Raw genomic sequence first — 25,506 nt, 5'->3', positions numbered from 1 at the left:
GGCCCATCAGGCCCTCACTTTCACACTAACACTACATTAATCCCACTTCTGGCAGTCTCCCCACATTCATTTCGCCTCCCCAAGATTCCACCACTCTCCTGCACATTAGGGGCAACTTACAGTGGTCATTAACCTCCCAATTCACACGTCCCCAGAATGTGGGAGGAGGCCAGAACACCGGGAGGACACTCAGGAGGACGTGCAAACTCCACATAGGCATCACGTGAGTTCAGGATAGAACCTGGGCGTAAACTAGCAGCTTCGAGAGTTGCCCCAACACGCCACCCTAATTACAGAGCAGATCATTTAAAACTTTGAACTGTATTGCTCCGGCTTTGTTATGAAAGGGCAGCGATGAGAGAAGTGGACACAGAGCTGTGCGGAGGCAACACTCTGAAAAATGAGAGACAAAAGCTGGTTAAAACTGGGGGATTGTCCGTTATTGATAGATCGTCCAAAAAAGTTCTTGTGGCATCTTCTTCCTCTTTGAAATGCATTCAGGTGTTTTTCTACAATGCTTAGCAACATACCTCACAGATTCTCATTATTTTTGAAACTTATTAACAAACTGATAGTCTGATACGATTCAGCCTTGGATGCTTAATTAGCTTAATTGCACACAATATGGCCATCCAGGAGATGATGTAATGTTAAATACGCAGATAACAATTCTGCTGAATGGTAAATCTGGCTAATAGGGAGACAATGACCAGAAGCTCACTTGCACAATATAGCAAAACCTTTTTCAAAATAAACTATCATGTTCTTTGTGATAGCTTTTGACCCATAGGGTGAAGGAACATCTTCAGGGGCCAGAAGTTGTAACGTAAAAACAATGCCACCCTGAGCCAAATTACGTCAGCCGTTTTATTTTTTTTAAGTGATTTCCGGAGGGAAAGGGTGACAGTGTGTTTTGAGGGAAATGAATGTTGCTTCCAGTAGTCCACTCACTCCAAAGTAATCTCCCTTCAGTGCAGCACTCCTGTGCATTAAACTCTCTTGATCCTTGTAGCTTTCCTTGTTAGGATAACATTGAGTACATTACATCAAATGTCTGAATTCCGTAAATTTTATTAGAAATGAAGGGAAAGTTCCAATATTTATCATTGCAACTCTGTTCTCATTTAAGAACCTAGGAATCATAAGAAATAAATGCAGGAGTCAATTAACGTCTCATGTCCACTCTATCACTCAATCAGATCAAAGCCAACCTTTTACCTCAGGACCATTTCCCTGCAATAACCCCCAAAACCCCAGATTCCCCTAATATCTATTGTAAGGTCAAGAAACATGTAGTTCAAAACTTACGGACCTTTCATAGTTCATTGGTTTAGTTTATGAGTTTTATTCTTAAAATTCAATTATTTATGCCTGGACTGGTTTGATGATTTGTGGTTTAATGTTTTATATTCTGTGTTTTTTGTTTATTTTTTTAAAATTTTGACGTTTGTGTGATGTGTTCTTTTTTTGCATGTTGGGGGTTTGATGTTTTCCTTTGAACGGTCTCCTAGTTTTCTTTATTTGTTTCGTGGCTGTCTGTGGGAAAGAGAAATCTCAGGGTTGTTTACTGTATACATACTATATAATAAATGTACTTTGAATTTGAAATCTTTGAATCTCAGTTACTCTTGAAATCTCAGTGATTCCACTCAACAATTCTGGGGCACGTGGTTGTAAATTGGAATTGCTCAATACTTAGCTATTTAGTCTTTATTTAAATACCACACAGAACACAATTACATTTGAGAAATAATTATTTTTAGCCAGTTTTACATCTTAAATGAGTACAATGTTCATGTGCAAGGTATTGTAACTATTTTCCCAGACAAAGAAACGTGAAGGGCTGGAGAATACTTAACATGTGCTTTAAGATGGAGTACTTTTTTTTCCATCCCAAACACAGTTTTCCTAAAGTTGTAGGATCAGCCTGGAGTCCGCCTAAAGGCCTCGAGCCTGCTTGTAAACTGCCAACCTGCCCCCTCCCCCACTATCACTCAGAACACTGCTAAAGAAAAGTGCTCTTTTACCAAACATCCCCTTTTGTTAATCCTCTTCTTGATTTAAATGTTTTCTTTTTGTGTCTCTTGTAAGCCTCTAACCCATTTACTTTGTTTACTTTTGGAGTTCTTTATGTCAGGGCTGTGCTATTAAAATCTCAGTGCGACTGAATTTCACAACACAGAAGTACCTAGATTTGATTTTCCCATCTGGGCTGAATTAGCCCATTTCCATCGGAGGGAAGGGAAGTGGGAGATCTAGAATTAGTTTTTTTTTGTTTCGCAGTGTTTCAGTTACGAAAATCAGAGAGGAGTAATGCCAATTGCTGTTTGGTTATTCCTTCAGCAAGGAAACCTCCAAGAAAGTAGGTGAGGAAAGGAATGGGCTTGACAGTGTAGTGACTATTCAAGAGGCAATATTTGTGGGCCAAAAACTAATATAAAGAGCATTCAAACGTACTGTGAAAATATTTCTTATATTGTGCAAGTTACATTGTATAATGGAGCAGGCCAGAGAGCTGAAACCTCCTCTAGTTCTTTACAGCTTAAATGGATAAAATGGTAGTTAACCCAATTTCTCTAAAATGCTTTCTGTTCCATTTTTCAAATGTTTCCTTTGCCCAGATGATCACTCACTGCCACGTTCAGATTCAGATTTATATATAAGATCATAAGACCATAAGATACAGAAGAAGAATTAGGCCATTTGGCCCGTCGAGTCTGCTCCACCATTTCATCATGGTTGATTTATTATCCTACTCTGCCCCATTCTCCTGTCTTTTCCCTGTAACCTTTGACACCCTGACTAATCAAGAACCGAACAATGTCCACTTTAAATATACCCAATGACTTGGCCTCCACAGCTGTCTGTGGCAATGAATTCCACAGATTTACCACCCTATAGGTAAAGAAATTTCCCCATCTCTGTTCTAAAGGGACATCCTTGTATCCTGTGCCCTTTGGTCCTAGACTGCAGCACTATAGGAAACATCCACTCCATGCCCACTCTATCTAGGCCTTATTTATCACATGTACATTGAAGCACACAGTGAATTGCATCGTTTGCGCTGAGGTTGTACTGGGGGCAGCTCACAAGTGTCACCACATATTCCAGCGCCAACATAGCATGCCATTAATGCTCAACAGAATGTCAACATAGCATGCCATCAATGCTCAACAGAATGCCAACATAGCATACCCACAATGCTCATCAGAATGCCAACATTGCGTGCCCACAATGTTCATCAGAATGCCAACATAGCGTGCCCACAATGCTTAACAGAATGCCAACAGAAAACAACAAGCAACAAAACAACACACACACACACACACACACACACACACACACACACACACACACACACACACCCTCCTCCAGGACAGGCCTGATTTCCTAGACGCTAGCATGAAGGATAATTGTGTGGAGAAGCAAGACTACTGTTGCTAACTGAGGAATTGTATCTAGGCGGGAGTCAGACTCTTTAGAGGATGAGGGAGGGATAACAAAATAACAACTCTGAGCACTAACACTAGATTGTTGGTTTCCATCAAAACTACAACTTTTCACTCTTCATTAAACATTCAGTTTCTAATAACTGTGTTTCCTCATTTTAGGATATAAAGGAGTGAAAGAAAGAAACTATTGCATTCTCAATGCCAATTAAAACATACTGAACCTTTAGTCCTTGAAGCAAAGTGTTTGCAGTCTCATTAGCCACACTGATAAAGAAAGAAAGAAAGAAAGAAAAGCATTCAAGTTATACAGTCCCTCACAATGTTGGGAAGCCCCACAGCAACTTGCAATCAATAAAATATTTTTGAAAAGTACACATCACCGTAATATTGGGATTGACCCAGAATATCCAAAGGAATGTAAGTATCTGTTCTGATAGCAGGAGACTAGAACAGCTCTACAATTTTAGAGCAAATTAGTTGTCGACTTTTTCTGCTTCAGTGTCCTGGGGCACTGTCTTTTCCCGTGTAATCAAAGGATTTTGGATTTATTGCTCATTGTGGTCAAACTGGGTGATGGATTTGCTTCGCTTCTGCTTCGTATCCATGAATTAATTCCTGACTCTTACAGCCAGGTAGCCATAGTCAGAGGGTTATACAGCACAGAAGCAGACTCTGTGATGCACCACGGTAGTGTGGCGGCTTGCAAAGTTCAAAGTACATTTATTATCGAAGTACGTGTACATTATGCAACTTTGAGATTCATCTCCTGACAGGCAGCCATGAAACAAAGAAACCCAAAAAAAATTTTAAAAAAGAAGACTGTCAAACACCCAACGTGTAGAGAAAAAAAAACAAATCATGCAAGTGTAACTCTCGGTTCGGTTAGAGGCGTAATCTAGGGGAAGACAGCCTCCGGCCCGGGTAAGCTTGAGAAATCTTGTTTGGGCGGATGCTGCGCGATGTGTCCCCTGTTACAAATCAGTACCACAAAATAACAAACAGTACACAATATGTGATTAAATGACTGAGATTTATAGTTCTTAATTTGACTATATGGTTAGTAAAGAAACAAAAAAAAAGGAAAGGGCTTGTTCTCATGAAAGATTCTAATATGTAACATTGGAACTCACCGTTCTGTTCATTTGTTTCCCGTCGACCTCCTCCAAGCGTGGCCAACCCTCCGACCCTCACTGCAAGCCCACTCCATCCAGCAGCCTACCAACTCTCTCCATTCACGTCTTCTCCCCTCATCTCTCCCCAGCAAAAGACCATAAAATCCCTGCTCCCAGACCCACAAGAAATTGCCCCATATTCCAAAGCCCCCATTATCTCTAGTCGTAACCCAAACATTGCTGCTACAGAGAAACCATTACCTTTGCAGTGAAACATTACAGAGAGGCCACTACATCAGCAGTGAAACCTTACAGGGTGTTACACAAGCAATAAATGCAAGCAACTAGCACTCTGAACCAAAGTCCACAAAGAGATGTGGTCCTTGTACCCTCAGTTCATCATACAGTGGAGCAGTGAGCTGAATTGGCCCGACCCTCGCCTCTGGCCCCGACACCCTGACCTTTCCAATCTTACTCGGTGCTTAAATTAGCATCCAAACATGGGGGTTCACCTGCTTTGGTACACTCTGGGGCCTGGACCCTGCTGTCTTGATTCAACCTGTATCTGACCTTTCCAATTCGGCCTGGCACTTAAAGCGATCGAATCTCGGGTCTTCCTCGCTCTCGGTGATGGGCACGCAGCCTCGCCTCGCCTCGGTTCTGGCACATCCAGTTGCCTCCAAGTCCAAAGGGAAGTTACAGACTATTGTTTGAGATGGTCACGTACCAGAAAAAGAGTGACTAACAGAGTACTTACTTGTTTTCTTTACTGCTATCCCTTTTGCCAATCAGCTTTCCAGCTCTTAGATCCACCCCTCCCCTCCTGTCTTCTCCTATCATTTCGGATCTCCCCCTCCCCCCCTACTTTCAAATCTACTCTACTATCTCTTCTTTCAGTTAGTCCTGACGAAGGGTCCCAGCCCGAAACATCGACTGTACCTCTTCCTATAGATGCTGCCTGGCCTGCTGCGTTCCACCAGCATTTTTTGTGTGTGTTGCTTGAATTTCCAGCATCTGCAGATTTCCTCGTGTCTACTTGTTTTCCTTGTTTCGTTTGCCTCAGGCCAGAAGTCGCCGAGGTTCACCAACACCATCTCAAAACGGAAGGTTTGTGAAATAGAGTAATGCTCTTACAACTTGGGCCATTCCAGAGTTCAGAGTTCATCTGTATGTCCTCCCTATGAACTGCGAGGGTTTTCCCCAAGTGCTCTGGTTTCCTCCCACAGTCCAAAGTGGTACCAAGTAGGTTATCTGGTGATAAACGTGAGAAAGTCTGCACACACTGTAAATCCAACGCATATGTAATGCAGGAGAACTCAGCAGGCCAGGCAGCATCTTGGGCAATAAATAAATAGTCTATGTTTCGGGTTGAGACCCTCCTTTAGGCTAATCGGTCATTCTAAATTGTGCTGTAATCAGATTAGGGTTAATTGGATTTGTTGGTTTTGCTGGGGTGACATGACCAGAAGGGCTGACTTCACACTTATCACTAAATAGATAAATAATAAAAATAAATATCTATGTTGACATTTTTGCTCATCTACACCAATCCCATGTGCCCACATTAAGTCCATATCCTGCGCTGCTTTGCCTATTTAAGAGCCTGTCAAAATATCTCCAGAATGTAATGATTGTATCTGACTCCATCAATCATCTGGCAGTGTGATCTAGATATCAACCTTTCCATGTGTAAAAACAACCTATCCTCTTAAATCCCCTTTAAAACTGCTTCATCTCATATTAAACCCATTCCCTCTTGTTTTTCATGCTTTCATCATCAGAAAAAGATATCCAAGTATCTTATAATTTTCATATACCCCTTAAATGCTCTCTGTTCAGCCTAATTTATTCCAGGGAAAGTAAACGTAGTTTACCAGCCTGTCCAGTCTTTCCCCATAACAATAGTCCTCCAATCCAGGCAAATTCCTGGTGAATCTCCACTGCACTCTCTCCTTCTTTATAGTGTTGCGACTAGAAATGCATGCAATACCCCCAATCAGCATTGTTAGATGTTACAACATAGTGTCCAAACTTTGTGTTCTATGCCTTAACCCATGAGGGCAAGCTTTTTTCGAGACCTATCGAATATTGAAAGGACTATACAGAGTGAACGTGAGAAAGATGTTTCCTGTAGTGGGGGACTCTAAGGCCAGAGGGCACAGCCTCAGGATACAAGGTTGTCCCTTTAGAACAGGGATGAGGAGGAATTTCTTTGGCCAGAGAGTGGTGAATCTGTGGAATTCATTCTCATAGATGGCTGTGGAGGCCAGGGCATTGGGTATACATAAAGTGGAGGTTGATAGGTTCTTGATTAGTCAGGGTGTCATAGGTTACTGGGAGAAGGCAGGAGAATGGGGTTGAGAGGGATAATAAATCAGCCATGATGGAATAGTGAAGCAGACTGGATGGGCCAAATGCCTTATTCCACTCCTATGTCTTATGGCACCTTACGTTCTCCCCGTGTCTACGTGGGTTTCCTCCGGGTGCTTCGGTTTCCTCCCACATTCCTAAGATGTACTAGTCGATAGGTTAATTGGCTATAGTAAATTGTCCCGTGATTAGGCTAGGATTAAAATTAGTGGATTGCTGAGCGGTGTGGCTCGAAGGGCTGGAAGGGCCTATTCTGTGCTGTATCTCAATAAATAAATAAACCTGTAAAACTTTCTGTCCCACTTCCACTCTGTCTTGGCTCCCATGGTTGAAATAGATGTTAGTGATTATCTGGAATGAGCTGCCAGAGGAAGTGTCGAAGCAGGTACCACTGCGCAGTTTAACAGGCGTTCGGCTAGGTATACAAAGGGGAGGTTATGGGCTGAATGTGGGTGATTGAGACTAGCAGGGAAGTTGCTGTGTTTGGCATAGAGTGGTTAGGCTGAAGGATCTGTTCTGTGCTGCATAGTCATAGACATTATGACCCCACTGGGAACTCAGTGGTGCAGTGAGTCAAGCTACTGCCTCACAGTTCCAGTGATGTGGAACTGTGAAATTACAAGGGTAGATCAAGCATTAAGGCAGATTTATACTTGTGGGTACAGGCTACGCTGCAGGCCTGATTTATACTTTTGTGTAGACCTACGCCGTAGCAAGCATGCACAGTTGTGTCTGCGTCGCTCTGCAATTCACCGCCAAAACACTAGTTGGCGGTGGGGTTTCTATGCCACTGTGTTGAGTTTCTTTGTGAGAGACATGGACGAGGAAATGCATTTCAAATATTTTCGGATGTCGGCAGGTAGATTTGACGATTTGGTTCATCGTCTCCAACCATTTATTTCGCATCAGTGTACCGACATGGCGGAGAAAAGCAGCCGGAAGTGCGTATGAGGAAATGCGATGCTCCCAAGTGGACCAATCACAGTTGTTGCGGTCTGTGTCGCCGCAACGCGTGAGTTACATTTTTGGGGAGGTGCACATCACCCTACGGCGTAGGGTACACTGTACCTACAGCGTACATTTGATGCACAAGTATAAATCAGCCTTAAGGGTACACCTAATCCTGGGAGATACACCCTTAGGCATGATCTACCCTTCTTCCATGCTTAGAAGGTGGCGATCACGATATGATAGAATTCACCCAGCAATTTGAGAGGGAGAGACTAAAATCGAATCTATCAGAATTACAGTGGAGTAAGGGGAACTACAGAGGCATGAGGGAGAAGCTGGAAGGGGACATGAGCAGGAATGCCAGTAGAGCAGCAATGGCTGGAGTTTCCGAGAGTTATTTTGGAAGATGCAAGATCACTTCATCACAAAGAAGCAGAAGTATTCTAAAGGGAGGATGAGGGAGCCATGGCTGAAAAGAGAAACCAAAGACTGCACAAAAACAAAAGTCAGGGCATACATTACTGCAAAAATGAGTGAGAAGCTTGAGAATTGGGCAGTTTTAAAAAAAAACTAACAGAAGGCAACTAAAAAGCAATAAGAAGAGAAAAGATGAAGTACGAAGATCAGCTAGCCAATATAAAAGAGAAAGTTTTTTTCAGGTATATAAAGAGTACAAGAGAAGAAAGGGTGGGCATTGGACCACTGGAAATTACACTGGAGAGGTAGTAATAGGGAACGAGGAAATGGCCGATGAACTGAATAAGTATTTTGTCTTGGTCTTCACTGAGGAAGGCACCAGCAGAATGCCTGGAAATCGAAAGTGGCGGGGGCAAATGTGAGTCTGGTCACTATTACTAAGGAGAAGGTGCTTGGGAAGCTGAAAGGTCTAAAGGTAGATAAGAAGCACTACACCCCAAAGAGATGTGGAGATATTACTAGTGATCTCATTGAGGCCAACCAAATACTGAAAGGCCTAGGTAGAGTGGATGTGCAGAGAATGTTTCCAGCAGCAGGAGAGCCTAGGACCAGAGGCCTCAGTCTCAGGATAGAAGGATGCCTCTTCAAAACACAGATACGGAGGAACTTCCTGAGTCAGAGGGGGGTGAATCTGTGGAATTCATTGCCACATTCGGCTGTCGAGGCCAGGTCGTTGGGTACATTTAAAGCAGAGTTTGATAGACTCTTGATTAGTAAGGGCGTCAAAGGTTATGGGTAGAAGGTAGGAGAATGGGTTTGAGAGGGAAAGTAAGTCAGCCATGATCAAATCATGGAGCAGACTCAATGGGCTGAATGGCCTATCATCCTGCAGCTATGTCTTATGGTCTAAATGATAATCCCACACTGGACATTCCTGGTGTTGTTTAGTAACTCCAAAACATAAAACCAACTTACTGCCTAAGATTCATGTTTTATGCCATAAGATATAGGAGCAGAATTAGGCCATCTAGTCTGTTCCACTATTTCATCATGGCTGATCCATTTTCCCTCTCAGTCTCCTGCCTTCTCCCTGTATCCCTGCATGCCCTGACTAATCAAGAATCTACCAAGCTCTGCCTTAAATATACATACAGAATTGGCCACCGCAGCTGCCTGTGGCAACGAATTCCACAGATGCACCACTCTCTGGCGAAAGAAATTCCTCCTTATGTCAGTTCTAAATGGAAGTCCCTCTATCCTGAGGTTGTGCCCTCTGGTCTTAGACTCCCCCACGATGGAAAACATCCTCTCCACATCCACTCTACTGAGGCCTTTCAACGTTCGGGAGGTTTTAATGAGACCTACCCCCTCCCCCCCGCCCCCGTCATATTTCTGAATTTCAGCGAGTGAAGGCCCAGCACCATCAAATGCTCCTCAAATGAGAAGCCTTTCAGTCCCGGAATCATTTTTGTGAACCTCATTTGAACCTTCTCCAATGTAAACACATCTTTTCTTCTCATGCCCTCTTCTCACTGCTACCATCAGGGAGGAGGTACAGAAGCCTGAAGGCACACCCTCAGCAATTCAGGAACAGCTTCTTCCGCTCTGCTATCAGATTCCTAAATGGACATTGAACCCATGGACACTACCTCACTTCTTAAAATACTATTTCTGTTTTGCACTATTTTAAATCTAATATACATATATACAGTATACTTACTGTAACTGATTTACCTATTTAATTTTTCTCTATATATATTATCATGTATTGCATTGAACTGCTGCTGCAAAGTTAACAAATTTCACGACACATGCCGGTGATAATAAACCTGATTCTGACGTCTTTTCTTCGATAAGGGGCCCAAAACTGCTTACACTACTCCGAGTGAGTTTTTATGGTGTTGAGATTAGCCGAGTCTCTATTCTGGTAAATTCCATGACTTTCAGGCCATAACCACACACACACACACACACACACACACACACACACACACACACACACACACACACACACACACACACACACACACACACACACACACACACACACACACACACACGCGTACCAACCCGTTCCACACCACAGATCTAACCTGCACTTTACCTCCACCAGCAGTACTAACCTCCCGATTCTCCCTAGACTACGACTGGTTCAATTTCCAGTCTGGATTCCCCACTCAGGTTCAATTTCCAGTCTGGATTCCGCACTCAATCTGATTCTTCGAACTCCTTCAAATTCTCTCCGCTGAGACCCTGAGCTTACTAAAATATATTTGTTGGTTTATTAAGATCTTCCTCCCACACACTCAGTGCTTTGCTTTCTCTTTTCCGCAAGTGCTGTATTGTCCGCTGTGCAGGGTTAGCATTTTCTCTGTAACAATAAAATCTACTGAACTCTTTTTCAGTGGGGCATATTTATGTTCAGCAAACAAACACGAGAACGCACTTTTTACAAAAGTAGAGCATTTCCTCACTTTGCTCTTTTTATTTATCTTTCAGTTCGTGGTAGGTACAAAGTTTCATGTGAAGTTGCAAAAGCGCAACAACAACGCCCATTTTCTTTGTTCATTTTAATAGTTACAATGTATTAAAATGTCTAATATATCTTGGCTGACAAGCTGTCATATCCATTAACAATTGTCAGCGAGGCTTAATAGAAAAAGAAACATTTGGTGCTCCTAAGTGATTAGGAAATTGCAGCTTAAAATACAGAAATAAAGAGCTCTTTCTTCAGACTGCTGAACAACTCACACCTTGGAAGAGGTTGTTTCTGAGGCGATATGTAGAACTTACACGGAAACGCGGCATTAAATGGTTTGGTAATCTTTTTAAAAGGCAGACGTAAAATAAATAAAAACCACATATAATATTGTCGAAGCATTGAAGCTTATTAAGCACTTGGAACGATTTTTCGATGCATTTTGAAACACTGCTTTGCACCAGGTATTGGGTGTCTGTTTAATGCAAAATTGGACTGTCAGCAAGAACGACCTTGCATTTCAGAAGAGATGTTTTTTAAACCCTGCCCCCCAACTCCAATCGCACTGCAACCATTCCGGCACTTGACATGCGCAGTACACAAGGACTACAATTCCCAGAGTGGCCTGGCAGCCAGGCATGCGTAGTGCGGACAGACTGCCTCTTGAGTGGCATGTTGTTTGTTACACTGTAACCAGCTGCCCGGGCTACAGCGACTACTGCTGGGACCATTATTCTGCATGCTGATAGATCGCTGCTTCTTCCACCCAACCTCCTCTCTTTCTCTAATCTTCCTGCCTCCTCCTCCTCCTCCTCCTCCTTTCAAGGAACTTTAAAAAAATTATTTGCAGATCAAGTGGTAATCATATAAGGACGGGGTCTCGCAGGCTTTTCAACTAGATGATCCACAAATGAGAAGGAGGAAAAGATGGAGCTGCATATCTTAGAACACAGACTGAAAGTAGCAAGTATAGCCAAGGACGGCATCCAGTTGTTTACTCACGGATTAATAAAACTTGCTTTCCTGCCTTCAAAGACAAGGTAAGTGGAGCAGAATTTTTAAAAAAATAAAACGAGAAACGCAGAATATCTAATTGGGACTCCTGTACTCCTGTCTTTAAATTGAAACTGCACCGGAGGAGAAAAACAACAGTTGATGTCATTGCTGAGACACCGAGAGGCAAGATAAAAGGTAATCGCATTGACTGGAACTGTTAAAAAGGCAGTGATCTATCTACTTATCCCGGCCTACTGCAACAGTCATTGTCATCTCCAGATGGATAATGTGATTCAAACACAGCGGGAAAGTGGAGTTAAAATAAACGGCAGGCCGGGAAGTGGGGGGGGGGGTGGTAGTTGTGAATGAAAATGGGTCAGACATTCCGCTCTTGATTTCGGGACCTGGAGTAGCGGCTGTTGTAGGAACCCGGCTTCTGGGGCACAGGGCAGTATCCAGGCAGCGTTTGAGCAGCGCCGGTTGGAGGGAGTCTGCACCCAGATCAGCACAGAAAGCCGGCTATATTGCAATGACACCTGATCTCCCAGGAGCTGCTTTAAATGAGCGATCTCCACCCCCCTGCCCTAAAAGAAATCGTTTCTTGGCCTTTTTAAAATTGTAAAATCACAACGATTGCATGTTAACTATTTTAAAGACAACCCTTTCCATGCCTTGGTATCCCGGTTTATTGAACGTACGGCGATCCCAGTTGAGTTTGATTGCCTTTGTTTAAGTGCACAGGCATCGGCAGATACTGGAGGAATCTCGGTTTCTCAATAACTTTCGGAACATTACGAGATATTAGCTGACATTTAGCAGTGGGGCTCTTCTTTCAATTTAAACCTTCCGCGCTAATCTGATTTTTTATTCTGTTTGATCAAGCTGCACTTCTTTGTGGATATGCTCGTTTTTTTAAAAAAAATCCCTCCCAGGTATTTAATATATAGTGTTTTATGATTTGTTGCCTGGCCTCCATGTGCGGAACAGCCCACAGTTTATTGTCAGACCAGAAATGTAACTAGAGTTAATTCATCTTAATGACAACCCAGAGTTCCAGCCGGAAAGTCAAACTGATTGCAAAAAAAAGGTCGTTTAATATAGCGCTAGTTGATCTTGCAGCTAAAATTTCTGTTAGCGAAGTAAACAGATCTGATTTTTTTTTACATTGGCGTGATGCACACTTTAGCTTAATTCCGCAACGATGGGGTGCAAGTTGTGCAACAAATTTTTCTCAGAAGTTGTTGCACGCACTTTTATTTTGCTCCAGAGAAATCAGGGCGATATTATGCAAAAAGCAGGACGGGCTGACAGTCGGCGTTGCTGGCCTTTGATTCGTTTTAAGGGGCTGTCTGGTTTGTGTCACTGCGTTTCCAAATGCATGCAGTTTGTAAAGTGCAACGCAAAACGGTACGAGCGAGCAGTATGTGTTGGCTCGGTTAGATTCCTGCTGCAGTGATCGGTTGAAACGGACGTTACAGTATTTACCTAATTCAGCATCCACTTGCGTACAAAATGCTTATAGTTGATTTGGGGTGGGTGAACGGCCGCGGGAGTTGCAAGCAACCGTGAGGCCTTTAACTATTCAGAAGTGTACGGTTGAGGTGCAAATGAGACAGAGAACCACTTTCTGTCACTAAGTGCACTGGAATAAGAGCAAAGAGGTGTCCAGCCTTTCAGCAGGGCCGGAGTCACGTCTTTTGAAGCACAACTTTCAAAGTGTATGAGGAGCAGCAGCGGCCAGAGAGTGGATCGGTGGGGAGTGGTGAGGGAGTTGTTAATCCGGAGAAGGGCCGGAACTGTAATGAAATGCTTTCTAAAACCCAGTTGGCCGGGGGTCGATTTGCAATCGCCAGAGCAAGCACTGCAGATGCGCAGAAAGTACTGGAGACGGAATAATTGTAGAAAATGGAGCGGGTGTCAAAGTACCTATATTTTATTATATACTACCTTGAGATTCATTTTCTTGCGGGCGTTTACAGGGAAAATATAAAACTACAGAAAGGCTGACAAACAACTAATGTGCAAAAGAAGATTGCAAAAAAAAAACCCGAGAACGTAAGTTGTAAAGAATCCTTGAAAGCAGGTCTGTGCGTTGTAGAATCGGTTCAGAGTTGGGGTGAGTGATGTCCATGCCCTGTCAGTAGCCTGATGGTCATGGGGCAATAACTGCTCCTGAACCTGATGATGTGGGACCTTATACTCCTGTGCCTCGTCACAAACAGGAGAAAACCAGCAGGCCACACAAAATGCTGGACAAGCCCAGCGGACCAGGCAGCATTCATGGGAAAAAAAAGTACCACCAACCCCATGAAGGGTCTCAGCCTGAAAAATCAACTGTGTTCTTTTCCACAGATACTGCCTGGCCTGCTGAGTTCCTCCAGCATTTTGTGTGTGTATCTGCTGCCCGGTTGGTAAGAGTATATAATTTTCTTGAAACCAACAAACCAGTTCTTTCCTTCTCTATTGGCTCTAAATGTTTCAGCATAGTGGCAAATCAATTTGTGGAGTGAAAACAAGGAAGATGTAGACTTATTTGGGGGAGGGATTACTAGCCTTAACGAGAGACCTTTCACCCAAACCATAAAAGGGTGCCAATTACACCTGATTTAAGTTGCCGAGATGAGAGAGCAAACAATGTGAAAAGGTGAAGCCTTTCATTTTCTGTTCCAGTTTAAAATTCTGCTTTCGCTGCTCATAATGTTGTCTCCTTCACACGGTGAATCTGTGACGCAGTAGGTGGAACTCCATTCCTTCTGTGAGGGTGACTCTGAGCTTTAATTGTCGTGTCACTTCACTTCTCGATTCCACCACTCCTACTCTGATTTCTTCTTTTAACCTTCTGCACTGGTCCAACAAAGCACCAGGCTGACACGCTTCAGACCTCGTGACTTAACACTGAACTCAACAAATTATTCTGTGTCACAGTTGGACAATTTTGGTAAAAGGATCTACAGTAATTTTTTTAAAAAGACAAAAATTTGTAAAGGTTTAGTAGGTTGAGCATCATCTAGAAAGAGAAGCAGGTAAACATTACAGATCAAACTTTAACTATTACCATGGTGGCACATTCTTTCTCTCCCTTATTCTCTTTAAAATTATTTCTTAGTTGTATCTATATCTTAGCAATCATCTGAATGACAGTCCTTCATCTCCCTAGCTCAGCCTACACAACCTCCCACTTGTGTCAGGGCGACTAGTCTCGGTCTCCAACCTATCATCAATATTTATTTCATCCCATCCAACCCTCCTCTTCCATAGTCACAGAATTAAAAAGCACGGAAGCAGGCCCTTCACCCTAACTAAGATGTCTATCCAATTTAAAACCTGTTTGCCATCTAATTTGGCCACTTTCTGATGAAAGGTTATTGGCCTGAAACAATAATTGTGCCTCTCTCCACATTGCTGTCTCCGCTCTCTAATTGTTCTAGTGTTGCCAAAGGCTAGGTGGTTCTGGGAATGTCAAGTAATGGCTGCTGTCTGGAACAGTGTTCACCCGCTTCCCTGCCAGTGTGAGAGACAGGCGCTGCTTCTCCTACGGTTGCTGGGGGAAATGGAGTGAGAGGAGGGGTCAGTGAAAATACTGGGTGGCTCACTGGAAGAACGGTGGCCTCGCAGTTGCAGGGATCCTGGTGAAGCGCCGTCTGTGTGGAATTTGTGTTCTTTCTGGGACCGCTTGAGATTTCCTGTTGCTCCGATTTCCTCCTACGTCCCCAAGACAGGGGTTTGTAGGCAAATTGATCATTCAAAATTGCCCTGGGTGTGGTGGTCAGCGGCAGAATCTGGGTGGTGGATCTTCATTCGAATGTGTCACAGGGAAAATTAGTCGGGTAATGGAGTTGCTCTGTTGGCTGGCTCGAACCCGATGGACATAAAATGCCTTCCTTCCACGGCATAAGGAAACTTGGAGATGGATAATTGGACCATGGCGAAGTGAGGGGAATTGTCAGAATGTTGGGTGGGGAAGAAGAGATGAGTCTGCTGATGGAATCTCAGTGAAGGTGCTGGGAAAAAGTTGAGGACAGTCCCATTGAAGACGAAGACTGGTGTGGTTGAAGGTAAGTATGCAGGAGCACTGTCCTGGATCGGAGGGAGTGGAAGTTGCTGAGAAATGGTTAAGGGCTCTATTTGCTGTAGTGGAGAGGACATCTTGGTTCAGGAAGACCGAAGACCTATCAGAAGCATCAGTGTGGAAAGTCCTGTCATCAGAGCAGACTCCAAAGAGCTAAATAACTCGGAAAACGTAGTGGATGGGAAGAACTAAGTCACACTGACAGCTTTTTGATTTTCATTTACTATTTCACTGAGCCTGACCTGTGGGAAGACTTCACAGGGCATTGATGTCTCTGGACCTATGGACCTTAGAGAATGGTTGATATCTGAAACGCACTGCCAGAAGAGGTGGTGGAATCAGATGCAAAGACTGTGTTTAAGAGGAGAGAGAATAGATAAGGGAGATAATCGTAATGGGGGCTAATAGGTTAAGTTGACAGTAATATCAGCATAGTTATAGTGGGCCAAAGGGCCTGTTTTTGTGTTGTACAACATCATGAGCAAGTGCTGTACAGAACTGCGGAGTATGCCCACAGGAAGATGAATCTCAGGGATGTGTACGGTGATGTGTATGTACTTAGATAATAACATTTTATTTTGAGACATACAGGCCATATACATGGATTAAAACAGGTTCTGTTTCCACCAGAAGTTGATTTTGTCCATGTCGGAAAATAGAAGTCACTCAATATTCCAGTATCTGCAGATTTTCTCTTGTTTGTCACTTAATATGGTAGCTTCATCTCCACAGTATCGTAATGAATGGCATAAGACGGATTTAAACTAATTCTGGTATTCGAGTAAATATATGTACACCCGTCAGTTTTTTTGTATTTAACAATATTATGGGGGGGGGGGTCATTTGTATGTAGGGATGCTCACAAGTCGAGTGTTGGCACCCCAGGGACAGCCTGTATAAAAGCAGGTACTTCATGGATGTGGTGTGCTGAGGGGCTCTATTTTCTGTAATGTGTAACTTTGTGTTGTGTGAATATTTCAATGGAGTCTGTTACCTGGAGCTTAAAGGCCTTGTGAGTCCTTGATTTAGAAGTTGTTAGTTTTGACAAAAAGCTGGCAATCCTAGTAGGAAAAACCTTAAACCAAGTGGAGTGTTAAACACAACCCAAAGCCATTGAACCCCAGGGTGAGAGTGCCTTCTGTTGCGATATGGTGAGGCAGGAGTTAAGGTCTTCCAGGAAGTTTGTGCAAGGAGGATACTAAAGGCCAAATTAAAAATTTGAAACAAAAGTTTGACTTGGAGAAGAAAATAAGAAGTCAGGAGATGGCAGACAGGTGTTGCTCTGAGGGTTGGATATGTAAAGTAAGATTTGAAGCATTTATACTAGTGAAGTGACTCTCTCAACCTGGCTTGGCAGTTTTGCATTTTACTTGTTTAAGATGCACATCCAAGCATTGAAATAAACACTGAAAATGCAGATTGTTTTTGCCATGTTACATTGTCATGGCATTCATGTAAACATCAAAGCTATCTCTGTTCCACAGAGATGTCTTCTTTGCACTTGTGACATGTGAATAATGCCATAACCAATTGTCTTTCTCTGCAGACTTTACAGAGCATTGTGTGATGAAATAGTGTTCTATTGACACAGAGAGAATCAGTATGAAATGATTAACTAGATTTCTTACATTTTATTACAGTATATAGAAGCTTTCTAGTTCCTTTAAGAAGCTCTTATAAACAAAAGCTTTTATGTCTACTTTTTTCTCTTGCCATTAAAGATTAGGGCTTGAAGAATTACCGTAACTCCTGGAGTATAAATCATGTATAAATTGCCAACTCCACCCCCCCCCCCCCACACACTTATTTTGGGGATTCAGTTTTGGGAAACTGTCTTTCTTGAAGAATTGCCTTAATGTTTTTCTCTGTTTCTGGGGATGGCAAACAACTGGTCTTTGTTGGAAAACTTTGCTGCCAAGATTAGTAAGGTTAAAGGAAATATAATTTGCAAAGCTTGAAGTTTGTGCTCATACTAACAGATAGGCTATTCCTCTTGTGGAGTTGTACCTATCCAAAGATTTTTAGTAGTCAGAGGACTGTGGCAATGTGTGTTTGTTACTTTTTTTCTGAACTTTCTAACTAAAGTTTGTTCCCAGATCTCTTTTTCCTGCTGAGCTGTGTGCTAGAACATCCCAGTAGAACAATGGGAATACAGATCCGTAATTCCTTGAAAGTAGCATCACAGACTGTCCAATCTGCGCCTTGTAAGGTATGAAAATGCCCGACGCAGGCCTCTCATGGTCTGAGTTGACGTTCACTCCTCCTACCCAGGGCTGTTAAGAAAACTTTTGGCACATTGGTTTTCATAAATCAGAGTGCAGAGTACTGGAGCTGAGATGCTATGTTGAAGTTGTATAAAATAATTGGTCAAATTTACAGTTCTGGTCATCTATGGGAAAGATATTAAGTTTGAAAGAGTGCGATAATTTACAAGGCTATTGCAAGACCCAAGGGCTTGAGGACCCGAGTAATCTCTCTCTCTCTCTGGCTATCCATCCCATAGGATGATGATGGTTCCTTTCAGTCAGGTAGTGGGGTTTATACCCCACTCCTTAGAAAGGAACAGCATGTGCGTGAATGGATTTTAGGTGAGTAGGGGGTTGCAGAGGTGCAGACCCACCCTCTGGGCATCCCCTCCCAGATCCAGCGGCATGGTGGGGTCCAAGACGGCTCGGGGAAGCTCTGTTGCAGTGAATGGCCAGACCAAGCTTGGATGCAAGGGATGCCCTTTCCGCTGTTCACGGCACGTGTTTGCTAGATGGTCGTTGACCCTACAAGAGGGTTCATCCGCCCTTTCACAGGTCTTGTTTTTCGTCCTGCAGGGTGTCTCGCCACCCTCCTCACCAGGCAAGCCTGGCGGGGGAGCTGGTTTAGTCGCCGACCACCCGACCATGCGATCATACTGGGTTACATGGTACCAGTAGCACTCAGACGAGTGACCCGAGTAATAGGGCGAGGTTGACTAGATCGGGCCTTTATTCCCGGAGCGTAGGAGAATGAGGAGAGACCTTAGAGGTGTATAAAATTTATTAGGGGTGTAGATTGCATGAATGCATACAGGCTTTCTCCACTGAGGTTGGGTCAGACTAGAAGCAGAGATCATAGGCTTAGGGTGAAAGATGAAACTTGAGAGGGAACCTCGTCATTCGGAAAGTGGCACATGTGTAAAGAGCTGCCAGTGGAAGTGGTAGATGTGGGTTCCATTTACAACATTTAAGAGAAGTTTAGATAGGTTCATGGACGAGAGAGGTATGCAGAGCTGTGATTCAGGCATGAGTAGGTGTGACGAGGCAGAAAAACAGGTTGACATGGACTAGATGGGCTGACGGCCTATTTCTGTACTACAAACCATCTCAATGTTACTAAAGCCTTGAGGACCTCCTGTAGTTTGCTTCTCTTCCCATCCAAGGGAGTTGTGCACCCCAACCCGGGGACCACTGGTTAATAGCAATTGGACTTCAGAATGGCCTCATTAATGAGGACTGTTGATTAAAAATTGACCTTGCCCAATGTTTAAAAATTCTTCTTTCCTTAGTCGTTACATCATTGGGCAATGTACCTCAAGGGTAATTCCCTAATCCTGGCTGGAATTAGGCAGACAGACATTTACACCACACGCTGCATCCGTAAAGTGAACAGCATTATGAAGGACCCCACACACCCCTCATACAAACTCTTCTCCCTCCTGCCATCTGGCAAAAGGCACCAAAGCATTCAGGCTGTCGCGACCAGACTATGTAACAGTTTCTTCCTCCAAGCCATCAGACTCCTCAATACCCAGAGCCTGGACTGACACCAACCTACTGCCCTCTACTGTGCCTAATGTCTTGTTTATTATTTATTGTAATGCCTGCACTTTTTTGTGCATTTTATGCAGTCCTGGGTAGGTCTGTAGCCTAGTGTAGTTTTTGTATTGTCTTATGTAGCACCATGGTCCTGAAAAACGTTGTCCTGTTTTTACTGTGTACTGTACCAGCAGTTATGGTTGAAATGACAATAAACAGTGACTTGACTTGACTGTCTAGGCTGGTCAGAGAATCAGGCTGTCAGTATTAGAACCCAGCATGATATTGTTTAAAGCTCTTTACTCAGAATGTAGGACTGTGAAATGATAAAGTCCAATTTCTGTAGTAGTTTATGGGGCATCTGAGAGACTTAACAAGAGGTTGATGAAATTTTGAAGTGAGCTCAGTGTGGCAAAGTAGTTGGTGTGTACTCAGCAAGATTCTACGAGCAGCCGCCAGATACACTGCCAGTGTTCAGTGATTGCAGGGTGCCTGGTCATACACCTATGTTTTTGTTTAGGTGAAGAGATGGTAGCTTTGGTGTAATGGCTCGTCTGGAACATGGCATCTCTAGTGCTACAGTGCCCCCTTTGTGCTGTATTGCCCTTGTATTCGGCACTGGGTTTCAGGTTGCAACCTTCTGGGGGCAGAAGTGCTACCACTTGAGAAATGGCTGACTTGAGGTTAATGCTTTAGCTATGTTGTTCCTAGAAAAATTGCCTGGTGTTGCAGTGCAAAGCAGCAGGCCTCTCCTTTTCAATATAAGCCCAAACAAAGCAGGCGAATAGAAATGGCTTCATGCAGGCAAACACTACAAGAAGTAATGTGGCGAATCTAGAATGGCCCAGGCTTCTGAGAACAAGCAGTAACCTGGGTTTTATACTTCAGTGATTGATAGATCCTTTGGAAGAATCAAACTTGTGGAACTCTGAAGGTTGGAAAATTTAGAACTTTACACTAATCTGATGCATGAGGTTAATTCTGAAGGAAGATTTGTGTTTACACTTTCTTGCCAGTGAGGTACTTTTTCATGTTGAAGTAGGTAGGATTTACTGTAGCCAATTTATGTAACAAACTCCCTTAACCAAAGTGACCAGTTAATGTCTTCAGAAATATTGATTGAGGGGTTATTATTTGGTGGAACTTCAGGTTTAACTCCAATGTTCTTTGAGCATTTCCATCCCTTGCAGAGTGCAAACCGGGCCTTAGCTGAAGGCCCCGGGATCTGAAAGCTGACACCAAATCTAATAGTGCAGCTTTCCCTTAGTATAGGGTTGGAATGTGAGCCCTGATCTTCAGAATCAGGTTTACTATCACTGATGTGTCGGGAGATATGCTACAGTATACAAAAAAAAAGTTACAATAAGAAATTAAAAAAAAATAAATAGGTAGGTGCAAAAGAGAACGAAGTAGCGATGTAGTCTCTGTTCCATTCAGTAATCTGATGGCAGAAGGGGAGTAGCTGTTCCGAAAATGTTAAGTATGTGCCTTCAAGCTCCTGTACCTCCTCCCTGAGGTTTATGCATGGGCCTCTGGACTAGTATTTGTACCCAGGACTTCTGCCTGAGAGGTACGTTGTTAACACAGCCACAGCCAAGATGCTTTTCTTAAAACATGTACTACCTGACAAACAGCACACATCAAAGTTGCTGGTGAACGCAGCAGGCCAGGCAGCAATTCCTCGTGTTTGCGTACTACCTGGCAAAAGTGATTCTTCTGAACACAATTCTAATAGGTGACTGCTCCCTATTTCACCTTCCCATCCTCTTACAGAAGCATAGAGAAATAGATTTCTCTCTTTTTTTGCCTCGGGGGTAGCAAGTGGATTGCGGAACCCAAAGTGACAAGCAGGTTGAGGAGGGCTAATTCTGTGTCAGCAAATGTTGACTGGTCCCTCCCTCCCCCCACCGCACACCTCCAAAAACCCTGACAGCTGGCGTGTAGATCGCTATCAGTCCATTGTCTCCATCGCTAGCTTTGCTTGCTGAATTTTCTAGTTGTTAAAATGTGCTGACCTAAGCCCCCTGGTAAATGCACAGTAATACAGCAAGTGTAGAGGGCTACCCTGCTGGAAAGGCTCTGTCACAGCAACCCTGATCTACCTGTCAAGATTGCATTTATAAATTGGGATGGAGCTGAGCAGGTCCTGAGTGAAAGACACACTCCCCCCCCCCCCCCCCCCCGCCACTGGAGCCAAGCTCGTGCGACTGCTATGTCAAGTTGCATCGTGTTTCCCTGCTCAGAAGATACCTCTCTTAACGAGCAAGAACGTTGCGGTTAAAGTCCTACTCCAGGGAGCTGAATGTGAAATCTAGACCAACACTTGCGTGCAGTGCTGAGGGTCGGCAGGGGTCTTGAATGTGTCATCAAACAGGGGGAAACATGCTCTCTTGAATAAATAGAAGAGACACTTGATTTTGTCCGAAGAAGAGTGGTGAATTCTTCGTCATGACCCAGCCAATACTTATCCCAACCAAAATACAGCAAAGATCTCAAAACCTACATGCTTGGGACCTTTGTTGTGATGGATTGGCAATACTTCTGGGATATTGGACTTTATTTCTATTAATACCTTAATGCTACTTGTCACCTTTAGCTGTTACATACCATGATTTCCCTGTGAACTATTTGAGAGTGAGTGTGGGAAGCAGATAGTGGTGGACCTGGCTGAGGGGGAGTGTGGCAATCATTACCATAAGACATAGGAGCAGAATTAGGCCATCCAGCCCATCGAGTCTGCTCCGCCATTCAATCATGGCTGATCCTTTTTTCCTACCTCTTTCTCGACCCCAGTTCCCGGCCTTCTCCCAATAGCCTTTGATGCCACGCCCAATCAAGAACCTATCAATCTCTGCCTTAAATACACCCAACGACCTGGCCTCCACAGCTGCATCTGGCAACAAATTCCACAAGTTCACCCCTCTTTGGCTAAAGAAATTTCTCAGCATCTCTGTTTTGAAAGAGCACCCTTCTATCCGGAGGCTTTGCCCTATTGTCCTAGACCCTCCCACCATGGGAAACATCCTTTCCACATCTACTGTGTCTAGGCCTTTCAACATTCGAAAGGTTTCAATGAGATCCTCCCTCATCTTTCTGAATTCCAGCGAGTACAGACCCAGAGCCATCAAATATTCCTCATATGATAACCCTTTCATTCCAGGAATCATCCTTGCGAACCTCCTGTGGACCCTCTCCAATGCCAGCACATCTTTTCTGAGATGAGAGGCCCAAAACTGTTCACAAAACTCAAGGTGAGGCCTCACCAGTACCTTATGAAGCTTCAGCATCACATTCTTGCTCTTGTATTCTAGACCTCTTCAAATGAATGCTAAGATGGCATTATCTGGTGAGGCCAGATGGAGAGCCACCAGTGTTGCTTTGAGCAGGTTATCCATCCATTATCTCGTCATTGCTTTTGCTGTGTGTCAAAATGCAGCAAATCTGTCTGAATAACAATAACTGGCTGATATTCAGAGAGCCCTAGTGGAGGAAGCCATTCATCTTGGGTAGGGAGGGATTGGATCAGATTTGCGGCATAAAGGCTTCAGAACAGTTGACAGGCTGAAGATGGGATGGAACTGCATTTCCCAGGGAGTAGTAAATATGTGGAATTATATGACCAGGGAAGCAGTAACCTCATTAAAATATTTAATACTTGGATAGATTTTTGCATAGCAGGGAAATGCTATGGGCAAAAGCAGGTAGTCCACAGCCATATCAGTCCAATTTGGGGGCGGCACAATAGCATAGTGGTTAGCACAATGCTTTACAGTCCAGGTGACTTGGGTTCAATTCCCACTGATCCCTGTAAGGAGTTTGTACAGTCTCCCAGTGACTGCATGGGTTTCTTCCCATAGTCCTAAGACATACCTGTTGGTAGGTTAATTGGTCATTGTAAATTGCCCCTTGGTTAGGTGTGGCTCGAAGGGCTGGAAGGCCTACTCCATGCTGAATCTCAAATAAAATAAAATTCTGACTGAATGGCGGGTGTTCCTATTTCTTATGTTCTCTAAACAAGAGGAAGAAATGAAGGACATAACTTCATGGGGCGATCTTCTGTCACACTAAGCTTTACTTTAAGCATTAATTTGTATTTTCTGTTAACAATTGCAGTGTGTGTTAGATATTTTCTCATTATTTTAGGCTTCCTCTTGGTGCAAAGTCAATTGTAAGGAAACAGTTAATTGTAAAGCAAACTTGGTCACCGATTCATCAGTTCGGAGGATTGAAGATTAATAGCCTGTCCAGATCCAACCATGCAAAGGCCACGGCCAAGAAAGCGTACCAGTGCCTCTACTTCCTCAGGAGGTTAACAGAATTCATCATGTCCCCATGGATTCTCACCAATGTTTATTGGTGTATCATAGAAGGCATCCCATCCTTGTACTGTTGCAGTATACTGGCGATGTGGTGAAATGGTCTGTACGGATGGCAGGCAAAACAACGTTTTTCACTGTATCTTAGTATATGTGACAATAATAAATCAAATTGCCCATTTAAAATTCTGTGGTCTGATTTGAATTTTAATGAACATCAGAGCATTTATTAACATTGGGAATGAGACTTTACGATATTGTTTTGTGTTACGGGGTTTATTAGCTTTAAATACTTCCTTATGTAACTAACACATGCATACACTCAGTGTCCAATTTATTCAGTAGCTCCTGTACCTAATATTGTCCACTGAGTATAGTTAAGTATTTTTCTGGTCTTCTGCTGCTGTAGCTCACCCACTCTGGTTTGAGGTGTCGTGCGTTCAGAAATGCTCTTCTGCACACCACCGTTGTAACGCATGGTTATTTGAGTAACTAGGGCAGGAGTTCCCAAACTGAGGTCAACAGACCCCTCGGTTACTGGTTGGGGTCCAAGGCATAGAAAAAGGTCAGGAACCCCTTCTCAAGAATGAAAATCCCAGGAGATCAGCCGATCTTTGAGACACTCAAGTCACCCCGTCTGACACCAACAAACATTCTACAGTCAAAGTCACTCAGGTCACATTTCTTCCCTATTCTGATGTTTGAACTGAACCTTTTGACCACGCCTGCATGTTTTTGATGCATTGAGTTGCTGCCACATGATTGGCTGGTAAGATATTTGCATTAACAAGCAGTTATGCCTAATAATGTTGCCACTGTGTGTAAAGTGCCTGGGAAGTGCCAAAATGGATTTGAGAGCGACTATATAAAAGTAAATATTTATATCAGCTGGAACCAAAGAGAAGGGATTAATCTTGGTTAACTCAGTTTCTTTTCTTGGCTTCAATCTGACTGGTTACTCGGTTTCTCTTGTGTGTGTGTTGCTTGCTGTCTCTTTCTGCAGATGCTGCCAGACTCACTCAGTGTTTCACATAACAAGAGAATATCTGCCGATGCTGGAAATCCAAGCAGCGCGCACAGAGTGCTGGAGGAACTCAGTAGGCCAGGCAGCATCTATGGAAAGGAGTAAACAGTCAATGTTTCAGGCTGAGACCTTTCTTCAGGACACATTTTGTGTGTATCGCCAAGTGTTTCCACGTTTGCTGCTTTATTTTGAATTTAAACTATCTGCTTTCTTTTCCGTTGTCCTTCAATCTTGACACCTTATCCTTCTGACAGTTTCTTTTAATAGAATCCTAATCTATTAACTGAATGTAGTCTTTCTAACTTCAGGTGTTTACCTGAATAATTTTTTAATGGAGCTGCTCTGGAGAATGCTAAGCAAAAATATTGATACAACAGATCTAGTTTCACCGCATCCTGAAAACTCATTCCAATAGGCTTTGTACATTTGCCTAACATACACAAAGTGACATTGAAGCCTGAGATTTAAATGTCACTTTTCTGACTAATGTTTAATGAGAGTCACTGGTGTCTTGCTTATGGCTTGTTGACTTAAC

The 25,506-nt window shown here is 43.3% G+C and overlaps 1 protein-coding gene and 1 long non-coding RNA gene across 3 annotated transcripts in view; both read left to right on the top strand.

Annotated features, from left to right (window-relative positions):
* The first annotated feature begins 11,489 nt into the window (after positions 1-11,489).
* Positions 11,490-25,506, top strand: part of LOC140187922 (cytosolic arginine sensor for mTORC1 subunit 2) — a 177,583-nt gene continuing 163,566 nt past the window's right edge. For both annotated transcript variants that reach the window (XR_011883177.1, XM_072243798.1), the window contains exon 1: positions 11,490-11,821. Coding sequence is in view for 1 of the 2 variants with exons in the window: in XM_072243798.1 (XP_072099899.1) it covers positions 11,709-11,821 (113 nt within the window). In the remaining variant the exon portion in view is untranslated. The remainder of the gene's footprint in view (positions 11,822-25,506) is intronic.
* Positions 13,057-24,119, top strand: LOC140187923 (uncharacterized). The gene is made up of 3 exons (XR_011883178.1): positions 13,057-13,184; positions 22,792-22,882; positions 23,775-24,119. It is a non-coding gene; the product is annotated as an uncharacterized lncRNA (long non-coding RNA).

This window comes from Mobula birostris, chromosome 25 (genome assembly GCF_030028105.1).
Source record: "Mobula birostris isolate sMobBir1 chromosome 25, sMobBir1.hap1, whole genome shotgun sequence".
Taxonomy (NCBI): Eukaryota; Metazoa; Chordata; class Chondrichthyes; order Myliobatiformes; family Myliobatidae; genus Mobula; species Mobula birostris.
Note: the sequence above shows the minus strand (reverse complement) of the source record. Positions and strands in the feature narration are given on the sequence as shown.